Below are 13,421 nucleotides of genomic sequence, written 5' to 3' on the forward strand. Positions count from 1 at the left end.
TACATTGGTTTCTACTTTCTGTTTTGTGTTGGTATTTGTTAAGTGGATGAGTATTTGGCTTTTGAAACTTTAAAAGAAGCTCGATGGATGCGGCGACAGTCACTGCATTTTTAAGCTAAACCATTATAGACATCCATATAAGGTTGACAGAGTACAGATCATGGCCACTTGAGAGTTGAGGCTTAAAATTGTTTGGTAAAGTAGAGAAAGTTGCTTGCTAAAGGTATATGATGAGTTACACCACTTTCATGCATCTTTGGGTTGTTTTGCACCCTTTTAACGCTAGCAGAAAGTTGGTCTTCATTCTTGTTCTACATCTCTCTCTAAGGTCGAGTAGGCTGATCCTAGAAAATAAAATTTCCGAACTTATTAGATTAGAAAGTTTCATTAACTTTTTGGCTGCCTTTAAAATTATATGGTTGGGTAGAAGAGTAAGATAGATATTCACTAAGGTTGAGTAGACTGAACCTCCCTTAAGCTTTGAACTGCTCCCTGGTTTGCTTGGTTGACAATCTACTGGTTTATGTTCCTTGGTTTGGAGAAGTCTTCGGTGTTAAGGGGTCATTTAGCTGTCCTAAGTCCTTAGTCAAGGAAGGTATGGTTTTCACTGGTATATCCTTTGCAGAGCTATTGGGCATGCAATTCTCAATAATAAAATATGTAACATGATACGTTGTTAAGGATGCAGGTTAGGACTTCAAATCAGATTGGTAAATCACCGTACATAATGTAAAAGAACACAAGTTGATGCATGAATGGATAAAATGTGGATGGACTCAACAATCTAATATAGGAATGAGATGTAGCTCTGTGAGCAGCTCATATTATGTTTTTTAAGGATTCTCCCAAACCTGAGGGTGTTTATACATGTTCCCAACTCCTTTAGGGGAAAGCAATTGCTACTCACATGAATTAAGATTATCAGCAACCCCTGGAGAAGACTTTTGCTTCAATAAGGTTGAGCATCCCGATGTCCTTTATAGCAATGTTCTGGACAAAATGCACCAGATCTTTCTTCAAATCAGTTGGTATATTAAGCTTATTTGTTGTGGTTTCTTTAATGACAGTTGTAAGCATGCTCTGATGAGATGTATCTTATTATCTTAACCCCACCTGGTGCTCTTACTAGTTGATTATGGACTGTCACGATAAGAGTTTTGTGGTATGCTGTGGTGATGAGCAAATTATGTTTTGAGTTTAACCACCACCTACTGAAATAAAAACAGCAACGTTGATGCAAGGAGCTTAGCACTACACATGCGCATGTCTGAGTTGCACTTTTTTGAAGTTTGTCGATTCATTTTCTCCAAGGTCTCCCTTCATTATTTAGAGTGGATATGCAACCTGGAAGTTTTCTCTGTAAGCTAATGTCAGTTCTGCTTGAGTGGAGATGGCTAGAATGAGAGGCGGTCTTGTAATGCCGAGGCTTGTTAGGACTTGGGAGGATGTTTCCTCAGCTTACGAAGAAAATCAAGTTCGATTCTCGCAGGAATTGCAGCTTTTGCTGCTGGTGATTTGGATCCATCGTTTCGTTTATAATTTTTAGAGACAGATTTGAGTGATTAAGACTAGCTTATGGTATGGCCTGGACACTATCAACATCGAACCATTTTCTAGTTGAATAATTCATGTGCCTCAGGTTTGAATACAAACTTTACGGCATGGCCTTCACGGAGTCAAGAATATGACCTACCAAACAGAATGAAAGCTCAATCTTAACCTCTCATTGAAGCCTATTTCAATAAGTGATAGAATAAAGAGAGATAACAGCAATAGCCGGTGGGGGACCCGGTTGGATCTCCTCCGTCTGGCGGCCGTTCACGGTTGAATTGAACCCATGCCATCCTTTTTGTCTTGGAAATATCCTTCATGTACTGGCTCTCGTTACTCTCGTTTCCCTTTCTTCTCGTCACATCAACGCAGTAATCAAACCCCTCACTCGGTTTGAGGAATACAAAAACAAAAATCAAACCCCTTAAAAAAAAAAAAAAAAACCTCAGTGAACATTTTATACAACTTGCACATGACTGTGTTGCTTTAGTTCCAGTGGAATAATCGATCCTGGATCAGATATGCAATGGCTGGATAAAGAACACTAGGCCTTCTTTCTGAGAGGTACTTATTGTCCTATAATTCGTATAAAATGCTTCAAGGACCCCAATTATAACAGCCAAAAGAAAGGTACATCAAAGATCCCACTACATTGGACCCAGAAAAAGGTAAAAGGAGTGTACTGACATTGATAAGTCGATTAAATTACACATGCGTCCGTCCCATCTTAACTTGGCTTTTAGGATTTGGAGACAATGTTGATGGTGAATGAGTCATCATGGTAAGTGGTTTGGTGACAAGTATAACCTGGCAATGTTTTCTTGTCACATCATACTGTTAATTTAAATCACTCATAATAAAATATAAATTAATTTGATCAATAATTTAGATGTATATTCTTCGATCTATCGATGTTGCTAGTGGTAGGCTAAAGATCCCCCTGAAATCTTAACATATACATACACTATTCTTAAATTGATTGATTGATTAGTAAAAGAATATTTTCAAAATGAATTATGCTAGCCTTTATACACGTGACTGACATTAACACAACTCTTGTTTATGTGAATCCTTACACAAGAGTAAGTCCATGTACATATATTTGCTGCCATACCAGGAGTGATTTGTAGTTGCCATCAGCGCAGAGGTTGAACAGGGAAATATGAAGGAGCAGCCAAATGATGAGATAAAGCAGCACCATGGAATTACCCCTTCCCATCCCATTTGATTAGAAACGTGACCATCTTCCCCTGCCCATTAGGCAGATCCAGATACATTATAGGTCATCCAAAGTAATGCCTTTATGATTTTTTAATGCATTCAATTGTAAGATGCAGAGCTGATTATGTATTTTCATACTGAATCCAATGATAAGAGTTTCTTCTTTTAACAATTCTACAATTCTACAATTTAGAGAAGTATAACAAAAACTCAACTCCAACTATGCTTCATATCAAACTTCTAAAATAGTATGATCTCGATGTGCTCCTAAATTTGAGAAGAGAAAAACGGATCCTAATGGCTCATATTCATTGTTAAATCAAAATTAATTTAATAAAGAACTAAAACATTTGACTCCTTAAATTATGATAAAATTTGTGTGATGAGAGAGAGAGATACATAAGGTGCAGTCTCCAGTTAGAGCTAGATCTTGTTCTGAAAAAGTCAAGGGTTCCACACCTCCAAACCCCACATCCCTTACTTATTTGTTGAACTTGAATTGTATGAGTTTGCTTATCTTATCCATCACGTGGAAAATGAAACCGCAATTGAGTACAGTGTCATCTTGATATACATTGTTAGTCAATTTCCTGTAACAATTGACCGTTTTGAGTTTATTAGTTTCCTAAAAGATTCAGATGCTTATTTTTCATCAAATATTTCTGTTGAATCGGTAGTTTGAGCCTAATATTACATGTTTAGCAAATATAGAGAGGCATTTTGTTGAGCAAGTTTCTGCTGCTTCTTCCTGAATTAATAATATTGATTTCCCAAATATGTGTACCACAGACGTTATGGCCTACTCATCCAATCACCGGCAATAGTCACATAAATATAAAATAAAGTGGATGGCGGTTGATCATATGACCATCGCTTTTACTGCTGCTTGTCTCTAAGACTAAGACTAACTAAGAAACACCAATTCTCTTCTCGCCGACACACCAAGAAACTTTTTACTTCCATACACCGCAGTAACTACACAGAAACAAGTGGGTGAAAAAATAATGCAGGCTCCCGCAGCACTAATTTTACCATAAATTAGGAAAGTAAGTCTTGTGTATTAGTGATGTTCCTATGTAAACTTGTCTTGCACTCCAAGACATTTGGATTTTCTTGTGTACCAAGTAGTGTAGAGAGAGTTTTGTATACATGTTTTGTATTTGTTTAATGAAAGATCGGTTTAGTGGCTCGGCACATGCTTTTCTCTCATTCTCCTTATTCTTTCATGTCTCCTTCTCATTATTCTTCAATAATATCTAAGAATTATTGATCGGGACTCAGTATATTATTAGATAATCATCTGCTTAACTATTTTGTATCCATCAATGTTAATTCATGTGAATTTCGTGCCAACTTTGTGTTAGTATGATTTTTTAATCTTTATTAGATTGAGGTACGAGTTCATTTTTCTCACGATATAGTATTTTAGATTTCTAAATCACCGTTAGACTTAATCATTTTGAATATGAATCTCAATTTTGTGTTGATATTTTGTGAAGTTTTGAATCACTGTACAAAATTTTACCGTCAGATCAAAGTCCCAATTCCCATCACAAACTCACAAATCATTAAACAAACTCATCATCATCATGAGTGATGAGATGAGGAGTACCGCGTGAGGACATTTGGATGCGATGTTGACTCATCAAAACGTTTGCATTAAATGACTTGTCGTCCATGGCACCTACATTAGATGCAAAATGGCTCCTCAATGAAACAGAAGTTTCCTTCTTTTCCCACTCTGGCTTCCTTCTCAAAAACCCACTATAAAACACACCCTCCACAGAAAATCACCATCACCCATCAAAATAAACAACGCAAGCAAGCTCTTGAGTCCAAGTCCTCAACACACAATAATATGTCTACACTGAAAATCCGATCAAAGAAACCAGACGACATTCGAGGTCTCGTGACGCTGAGGCTGCTCATTCGGAAGCTTGTGCAGAGGGGTCTCTCCATTTTATCAGCCAGAGGCTTTCATCCCCACAATGATTTTGATGAAGCCACAGTGGTGCCAGAAGATGTTAAAGAAGGGCATTTTGCTGTCTTTGCAGTGAAGGGCAAGGAGGCAGAGAGGTTTGTGGTGAAATTAGAGTCCTTGCAAAACCCTGAGTTTTTGAGGTTGCTAGAAGAAGCTGAGGAAGAATATGGATTTGAACAGAAGGGGGCTCTTGCTGTTCCTTGCAGGCCAGAGGAGTTGCGTAAGATTTTAGAGAACAGGAGGGAGAAGAATAGTAGTAATAATAATATTAATCTTACAGTTATACAAGGATACTAGCTAAGCTAGCTACCCGAATGACCACATTTTCATGTATGATTTATTAGCCATGTAAATTTCTTTGTCTAATTATTTCCTCTGTTATATGTGCTCTTTTTGCACTGGATGTAGACAGATTTCTGCATGGGAAGAATATAAGAAAAATTCATTCTTATATCTTATATCATTTCTTCCTTCTGAGGTAAGCAGAGTGGGTTGGGGTTGGGGAAATGGGATGACAACAATTAAGTATGATCTGAAAATAATCATATTAGAAGCAAGAGCTATGCCTATCCGAACTTCCACTACTTTCATTCAGTTTTTAATTTTTCTGTGCCTGTATGTTGAACCAATACCATAACTTTTTTTCAACAATGACAAAGTTTAATTTAAATGCTTAGAATTTGAGGCGGCCAAGGGGGCTGAGAAGCGGTATTTTGTTTTGTGGCGGATGTTAGCGGTTCGAGTCTGTTTATCTTCACTTCAAGCCGAAATGTTGCTATATTTTTCTCTTTTTTCTTTGTCGCATTAATGATCAAATCCTTAAGCCTTAGCACTTCTATTTTCTAGAAAAAAAATATTTTCGCATTTATTTTAGACTCATATGTCTTGTAGTATGACACAGTCTAATACGGGATGTGAGAGGACGTTCAAACACTCATGATTTAGTGTTGGGAGACTCATCATAAGCATCAGAACCCTCACTCTGGCCCGCATTAGAGGATTCTTAATTATACTAATACAAAAGGAGAGGTGCTCCTATAAAATACTACACATGTAAACCGAGTGGAATATTTGATTCCGGCAGAACACCGATTCTTGCCGTGTTTGGCCAGGTAGTACCAACACGTTTGGTGCTTTTTTTTCTTTTCTGAAAAGAGTTAGTTGGCAATGGACTAATGATCTGATCATGAGACTTATGACGGTGGAAACCAACCAACTCCTCCGTTAGCAGTTGTTTTCTTTTTTCATAATTATTTCTTTATTACACAAAGGTATATTCCAATTGTGTTCATATTATTACTTTTTTATTAGTAGTTGGTTAATTTTATATTCACAATTAGGTCTTGGTGGACCCTATCTATTTGGACCTTGAAAGAACTTGCATTTTAGTGCATACTGTGAAGTCCATAGTCCTACCCTTGACTTTACATGCCACCTCCACTCCTCAAGAGGTTCAACTTTTGAGATCAACCCATGTGGAAAATGTAAAAATATTATAGGACTAGTGAGTAGAGACATGTGGAAATAATGGAATTAATAAAGTTTTCATAGTTGTATGAATTGTGCTAGCATCAGTCGTAAGTGATTGAATTTTATCCGTTAGTTTATATGAGACTCATAATGAAGCTCATACATATCAATACTTAGCATTTCTAATTAGGTTATTATGTGTGACTGATGCTAGCATCTTTTATATTTCACACTTGTATTGTATGTGGTCATTGTAAGCAAAGTCTTGAGGCACCAAAACAATGATGATTGATGACAACCCAACTTGAAAGACATTGACGGAAGTGTCTGAAAAATAGTTGGTCCTGATCGTATGTAATGATTGTTACCAAAGTCTGGAAACACTGGCTGGAGTTACAATTTAAAAGATTAGATGGATTGGAAGTCATTTTTATTGTCAGCCGAAAGTGCAGGATTGCTTCCAAAACTTTGAAGCTCTAGCAAACTAAGCTACAATTGAGCTTCAATTCGAGACCTCTTGTGAGCAGTGACGGATCCAGGATTATGCGGCCAAGGGGGTTTAGTGTAAAAGTTCCGAAATTTTTCTATAAAGAAAATAATGCTAAAAACGCCTATTAATCCGTCATTCAAAATTTTTAAATTTAAATTATCCATCAATATGATTCATATCCATAAATTTCATTACATAAAAAAAAATTTATCAATATCAACAATATATATTATCACTATAAATTTATTAATTTAAATTTTGACATGCTTACTTGTACTTGAAAAAAAGGGCGGCACAAGATGGTGGTGGTGATCGCCAATGGGCCACTCGCGAAGAGTTGGTGTAGGTTGTCGGAGGTTAGGAGGTTGGGAGAGGTTAGGATTTGAGAGGGAAGGGCTGTGAAATTGGGAATGAAGGGTTAGGAGGCGCTGTGCAGAGTCGGTGGGTATTCTATGTGTGTGTGTTTTTTTTTAATTTATAATTTAAAGGCCTCAAAACGACGTCGTTTTGAGGCCAGTCAATTAAAAATTGATGAGCCTTGGACCAAACGACGCGCTTTGGCAAGGCCAGTTTAAAAAAAGACTGCAGCGCGCAAAGGCACAAAGAAGAAGGAATGGCTTGGGACTTTCATCGAGCACTTGGTGTGCATACCAGGGGTCGCCTAGCAACTGTCCAAGGGGGCTTTCATGGAGTCCCTTGCCAAATTTCCAGCCTTCCAAGGGGTCGTCCGACCCCTCTTGTCCCAACGTGCGTCTGCCCTGCTTGTGAGAACAATATGGTGAAATATGATCTTATGAGTTTTTACGTACACATTATAATTAAGCACATCAGCTTGCCTTTTATACCAAAACATTTTCCAACTATGCAAGCGATATTGTATATATTTTCTTAAAACAAACCCATGATAAAAGCACATGGTTATAAGTGTGCTCAATTTGCTTGCCTCCCACACAAAGTTCCAATGAAGATGGGCAATTCTGGAGAAAAAATGAATATGGGCAATTCAAGCCATAATATGGGCCCGACCCGTTTAGATTAAGCATGGCAGGATCTATGCTATGTTGGGCCGGGTATAGCAACACTTTCGGCATTAAAAGAAAATTTTAAAATAATTGATGCTATTTTTTTTCTTTGATACAAGCAATAGGTGAGGGTATTTGAACAGAGAAACTCAGGTGCACGGATAACTATTCTTAACCATTTGAGTTACAAATCTTTTGTAAAATTCATAGTATTGATAAGATTATGGAATGAACATTATTCTGATTTTCAACACAAGAACAGTCACTGGGAAGTTGCTCATTTAGAACAAGCAATTTAGCATTGTCATACAAATCTCAACAACATTTACAAAATGGACAGGGTGCAAATGAAGGAGCCATTGTTAAGTAGTCATTGTATTATTTTACCTCAGAGCAATTATCTGAGCCTACAGGTTCTTTCAAGCAGCTAGATATTGCCACTACTGCAGCTTCAATCGCTCCGTCTTCTCCCTGTTCCATTCCATCCAGCAGATACAAGTTACAACCATACTCTTTTTCTTCAGAAAATCTTGTGCAATGCAAACAACCTCATTACAAACATAGATATATCTGAGCAATGAGGGAACTTCACCTTCTCTTTCCAGTAGAACATATTTCCATATTTCCCGGCCAAACGGCTCCAAAAGCTACGTGGAACATCAAGATCAACGGAAGCCCCCACGTTGAAGTTCAGTATATTGCCTGCTCAAAGAGAGAAAGAGACCCATCAATACAAATAATCTATGGTAGAGGTAGTACAAAGAAAAGAGGAAAAAACTCATACAATATAAGTTAAAACACAAGATTGGCATGTATGAATACATTACCAAAGGTGGGATCAGCAACAAAGACAATAGTTCTATCATCCACTTGCCAGAAATCTTTAATTGCCAAACCTGCAAAACATGGAAATATTGCAAAACCAGGGTTAATTTTATCTTCTCACACATTCAGATTGGTCTCTTAACAATAATTCTAATTTACAATTTGGCAACATAAACATGTTAGACTGTGTGACAAGAGAGCATTTGCTTGCAAAACCCTAAACAAATATATAGAAATTTAAAAAAATAAAAGAAAACACTCTGAATGCCAAAGTCTTACAGAATATTAAGCACACCTGGTGTGTCAGGATAGTTCTGTGCAAGAACCCTCAACTTGAATCCAGTATCTTTCTCTATGTTATCAATCTCTTGGGCTAGTCTTTTCTCCTGAAAATTACCATACATTAATTATAAGCACCTCAGCTTAATTCTTAGATTTCAATTTTGATGTCAATGTTCAAAAGACACCACTACGATATTATTAATGTCCCATATAATAGTAATAGATGCAATGCAAGTTTTCCATTTTCAATTTCAACCCAAGAATCCAGGAAATCCATATAAAACCAACAAATAAGCAATAAATAAGAAAACACACCTGACCATCAGAGAGGAAGCCAGCTACATCAATTACAGGACTGAACTCTTTGGGAAGCAATTCTGGCTTGTTCACCCCAACTTTTGCCTCCACAGGTCCTACTCCTGCAGAAATTTAAAGGCTTCTTCACATTTTCAGCATGTTAATCTTTTATGCAATTGCAGAAAATGAGAGTACGTGCCTGAGAGAGATAATCCGAGCGTGAGAGCCCCCGAGAGCACTAAATTTAAAGACTTGGACCGAAACTCCGAGACCCAGTTGCTCAATTGTGTTGGCTTTTGGGTTGAAGAGAGATGAGAGGACGCAGCGATCAGTGGCGTGAATGGAAGACGTGAGGTTGTTTGGGAAGTGGGAGATGAACATGGAGGATGGAGAAACGCCATTGTTTATTCAGCTAGGACCGTGGCAGCTGCAAAGGCTTTTAGGATAATGGAGGACGTGGGCTATTTTCTATTTCTGTTCTTTTTTGGGGGGTTTTTAACATTTTCACCAGGGATTCTTTAAAAATCTCCAAAATTCGGCTTTTTTTCATTACTTTATTTTCTAAATAATCCGGCTGTTAAAAGAAGTCCCAAATTCCCAATGATAATTTTATAAAAATTTTAACCCACATGGAAAAAAATACATGCAAAAATCCATACATCATAATTTACCTAATTTGTGTGACTTACAAGTGATTGCACGTATTCGAAGTTTATGCTAAACTCATAAAGGAAGTAAGTCGTAAACATTTTCTTTACCACTCAGCAAATAGGACTATAGATTTTCAGATTCCATTTTCTTTTGGGGGTACTACGCCTTAATTGTATTTTGGTGACAAATTCCGTGGGAAAGGATTGGTTTCATCAGACAATGAGGTCTCTCTTTGAACCAGACTGCTCGAAAACAATTGTGACTTAAAATGAGAAAGCTCAAAGCCTCAAGCCTGCTATATTAAAGCTTTTATCACAATCTGCGGAAGGCAATTCTAGTTCCCTTTCCACTCAATAAACTTGTGTTTGGGAGTTGTTTCACTAACTATAGCTGCAGGCTAAACAACATTAGGAAAATAACCCTTTTTCCAAACAGCAATTTGAGCAAACAGCTTCTCAAGACTTCCATTGCCAAGCAGAAAGAGATGCTGCATCATGTAGCAACTCAGCTAGCATTATACCATCTATATCCATCCATTATCCACCATTTATCAAATTGTTCATCGTCTGCACCTCAAATTCTCAATTGCTTAAATTTCAAATTATCCTCGCAATCGAAAAAACCAACCATTTGCAGAAGAAGAAAAAATGATCATATGACACAACTCACTGGCATTCAAAAAGGCAGGAAGCCTGATACTGATAAAGGAGAAGATTCTGCTTTTAGCCCTCAATACAATACATAATAAACATTATATCCTTCATGCTATGAGAGTTTCAGCTCAGTAAAACTTAAACAAGGCCAATTGAAACAATCAAGTTTAAGGGAAATAAACAGGCCAGTTGAAATAGTAGGAATCTCTGAGATCCTTGTCCATGTACTGGTTCCACTGCAACAAGAACCAAAAAAAAAAAAAACAAGTTTCATCAACAAAAGAACAATATAAAAACCCACAAAATCTCCCAAATGGGTTCTCATTAGAATCAGAGAAATTCTTGAAATTTCAGCTTGCCCAACATTTGAGACACAACCCAACATACCTTAAATTTGTAGGGCTCCCCTTTCTTCATGGCCTTCTTCCAGTGATACTGCTCAAAGCACATTGCTTTGTCATGCCAGCTGCAACAATTTTCAAATTGTGAAGAAAAAAAAACAGAATTAACAAACAGAAACATAAAATAGCAACAAATTCACAAACTGGGTAATTATCAAAACTAACAAAAGATGACCTACTTGAACTGATTGGAGAGCTGCCACATGTAGGGGTTGACCCAAGTGAGCGCAGAGAAGGCAGCGGACCCAATCCATATGTTCACAAAGCGTTCCGGGTCGGCATGTGGGACCCCCGGGTCTCCTCTGTACGCGTTCCCAAAATACTTCTCCATTTCTCAGTCTCTCTCTCTCTGTGGTTTCTTATCCTCCATCTCCGATGAGCACAAAGAACATATTTATACTATGGGTTTTTAATTTGGGCTGGGCCGGGTACACTAAAAGGCCCAAAAAGAAGTCCACTAAAGGCCCAGATGCCTCTTAGTTTAGTGGCAGAATTCTATAAAAGTAAACCCAAGACCCCCCCAATTCTCTTCATCGATCTCACTTCTCTCTCTCTCTCTCTCTCTCTCTCTCTTCGTTCCCAAATCTCCCTTCCGTTTGAATTTTGATACCAAACATTGCCAAAGGGGTCTTACCAGGGATTTATCAATTTCTATTTTTTTTTTCAAATTCATAAATTCCCTCCATATCCTCAACCTTCTTCACTCTCTCAAACCCTAACCCTACTTGCCTCTCCTTCCTCCTCTAGGGTTTCGCGATATTTCGCTCAATCTGATTCCAAACTCTGCTCGTTTACTTCTGATTCGTGTTCCGGAGTCTTCGAATCGCTGCAACGCTCCGAGAATTGCGTTTATTTCACTCCAATTTCTAACTACCTCTCGCTGCTTCTCTTTCTGGGTTTTTTTCTAGGGTTTCTCAGTGTCAGCTGGTAGAGTCCTCCTATTTTCTTTCGCTTTTATATGTTTTTGTTTGACTGCCGAGAAAACGAGGGAAAGGGAGGGAAGATGCGCGGGCTTTTGCGGGAACAGGTTCATGGGTCGAATGATTTGAGGGTTCGAGAAAAAGCCCAGTGATATGAGGGTTTGAATATGAGCCTTGAATATGAGCCATGGAGAAGCGGACAGTAGCAGCAGAGTGAATGAACCCAGTAGCGAAGCTTCGAGAAGAGGAGGAGGAGGAGGAGGAGCCGATGAGTTTGGCCGAGCCATATCTACGGTTGCGGTGGCGCAGATATGCGAGAGCGTTGGGTTTCAGAGCTTCAAGGAGTCTGCTCTGGACGCTCTCGCCGACATTGCCATCAGATACCTCCGTGACTTAGGGAAGATGTCGAGCTTTTATGCTAACTTGGCTGGCAGAACCGAATGCAATGTTTTTGATATTATTAGAGGGTTGGAGGATTTGGAATCACTGCAAGGGTTCTTGGGTGCTGCTGAGGTCAGTCATTGTCTTGCAGGGTCTGGGATAGTGAGAGGCATTGTTGAGTATGTGGGTTCGGCTGAGGAGATCCCATTTGCACAGCCATTGCCTCGGTTTCCGGTGATCAAGCAGCGGAGATTAATTCCGAGTTTCGAGCAAATGGGGGAGGCGCCACAGAGTAAACATTTGCCCAATTGGTTGCCGGCTTTCCCTGATCCACACACTTATATTCAAACACCAATGTGGAATGAGAGGAAGACCGATCCCCGAGAAGATAAAATTGAGCAGGCTAGACAGAGGAGGAAGGCTGAGAGGTCTTTGTTGAGTCTGCAGCAGAGGTTGTTGTGCAATGGTGAGGCATCTGGTTCAGGAGGAGTCTCCGTTGCAGTACCATTGGTTAGTGGTGGTGGTAATGATGGAAAGGGATTATTATTACAAGGGAGTGAGAGTAATCCAAGTAATCCATTCCTTGAACCGCCTATCCAGCCGGGAGAGAAAGATGTATCAGTGTCCGAAGTTGTCTTGCCATCCAAGTTTTTGGATGAAGTGGGGCAAGGGAAGAATGGCGGTTCTTCGGTTCTGGATGCATTTACGCCCGCCATTGAAGCAGTGAAGAATGGGGTGTGGAGTGATGGAGATGATGAGAGAAAGCAGCTTCTTCCAGATACGAGGCCTGCGATTAATTTCAAGTTCAGAAGTGGGAAGAAGTTTCTGGGAGAATCTTCGGATGTGAGGCTGCAAAAGAAAGGTTCTGGGAGACCAGCTTATTGGTTTGGGCGAGATGAGGAGAGGGATGACAAGAAGAGAAGAGCCGAGTTTATTCTTAGACAATCTATGGAAAACCCACAGGAACTCACTCAGTTGTAGATTAATTTTATTGACTGGTTTTCTTCATGGGAAGCTCTTAGCACCTAGGGATTTAGCAGTGGGCTATGGAGGCTCAAAGTAGAGGCTGTACTTGTTGTTCTAGTATACTCTAGTTTTAGTCCCACTCTTACAATTTTTTTAAGAGGTATGTGAATGTTTTCTTTCAATTCCATGTTTACCCTTTTTCTCTGTGAACCATTCTTCTAGGATGAAGATTTTATTTGTTTTCCCCACCAGCTGATATTTTGTATCAACACATTGAATTCTAATATTGAGATCTCCTTTTGAGCTTGTC

General features: G+C 38.8%; 4 protein-coding genes across 4 annotated transcripts; 2 read left to right on the plus strand and 2 right to left on the minus strand.

Moving 5' to 3' along the window:
- Positions 1–4,503: 4,503 nt before the first annotated feature.
- On the plus strand, positions 4,504–5,211 carry LOC103342173 (SAUR-like auxin-responsive protein family). The gene has a single exon (XM_008245772.2). The coding sequence runs from the start codon at positions 4,631–4,633 to the stop codon at positions 5,048–5,050; it is 420 nt and encodes a 139-aa protein (XP_008243994.2). The 5' UTR covers positions 4,504–4,630; the 3' UTR covers positions 5,051–5,211.
- Positions 5,212–7,889: 2,678 nt separating this feature from the next.
- LOC103342172 (thylakoid lumen 15.0 kDa protein) lies at positions 7,890–9,628 on the minus strand. The gene is made up of 6 exons (XM_008245771.3): positions 9,339–9,628; positions 9,158–9,261; positions 8,856–8,946; positions 8,563–8,631; positions 8,328–8,437; positions 7,890–8,206 (listed from the first exon to the last, which is right to left on the minus strand). The coding sequence occupies exons 1-6, from the start codon at positions 9,538–9,540 to the stop codon at positions 8,114–8,116; spliced, it is 669 nt and encodes a 222-aa protein (XP_008243993.2). The 5' UTR covers positions 9,541–9,628; the 3' UTR covers positions 7,890–8,113.
- Positions 9,629–10,446: 818 nt separating this feature from the next.
- Positions 10,447–11,221, minus strand: LOC103342171 (actin T1-like protein). Its single transcript, XM_008245770.3, has 3 exons — positions 11,024–11,221; positions 10,831–10,909; positions 10,447–10,679 (listed from the first exon to the last, which is right to left on the minus strand). Exons 1-3 carry the CDS (start codon positions 11,173–11,175, stop codon positions 10,611–10,613), a joined length of 300 nt encoding a protein of 99 aa, XP_008243992.1. The 5' UTR covers positions 11,176–11,221; the 3' UTR covers positions 10,447–10,610.
- Positions 11,222–11,381: 160 nt separating this feature from the next.
- TAF8 (TBP-associated factor 8) lies at positions 11,382–13,417 on the plus strand. The gene has a single exon (XM_008245766.3). The coding sequence runs from the start codon at positions 11,945–11,947 to the stop codon at positions 13,124–13,126; it is 1,182 nt and encodes a 393-aa protein (XP_008243988.1). The 5' UTR covers positions 11,382–11,944; the 3' UTR covers positions 13,127–13,417.
- The last annotated feature ends 4 nt before the right edge of the window (positions 13,418–13,421 follow it).

The sequence above is a fragment of the Prunus mume genome, linkage group LG1 (genome assembly GCF_029339155.1).
Source record: "Prunus mume cultivar Tortuosa linkage group LG1, ASM2933915v1, whole genome shotgun sequence".
Lineage (NCBI taxonomy): Eukaryota > Viridiplantae > Streptophyta > Magnoliopsida > Rosales > Rosaceae > Prunus > Prunus mume.

Bases quoted from the DNA above. Each gene is read 5' to 3' on its own strand.
- LOC103342173 (XM_008245772.2), top strand. From the start codon at position 4,631: ATGTCTACACTGAAAATCCGATCAAAGAAACCAGACGACATTCGAGGT.
- LOC103342172 (XM_008245771.3), bottom strand. From the start codon at position 9,540: ATGGCGTTTCTCCATCCTCCATGTTCATCTCCCACTTCCCAAACAACC. The intron at 8,947-9,157 runs GTGTGTTTTCTT...GGTAATTTTCAG, and splicing joins GCTTCCTCTCTGATGGTCAG to GAGAAAAGACTAGCCCAAGA. The intron at 8,438-8,562 runs GTAATGTATTCA...CTCTTTGAGCAG, and splicing joins TGTTGCTGATCCCACCTTTG to GCAATATACTGAACTTCAAC.
- LOC103342171 (XM_008245770.3), bottom strand. From the start codon at position 11,175: ATGGAGAAGTATTTTGGGAACGCGTACAGAGGAGACCCGGGGGTCCCA. The intron at 10,910-11,023 runs GTAGGTCATCTT...AAATTGTTGCAG, and splicing joins CAGCTCTCCAATCAGTTCAA to CTGGCATGACAAAGCAATGT. The intron at 10,680-10,830 runs GTATGTTGGGTT...TTCTTGTTGCAG, and splicing joins GGGAGCCCTACAAATTTAAG to TGGAACCAGTACATGGACAA.
- TAF8 (XM_008245766.3), top strand. From the start codon at position 11,945: ATGAGCCATGGAGAAGCGGACAGTAGCAGCAGAGTGAATGAACCCAGT.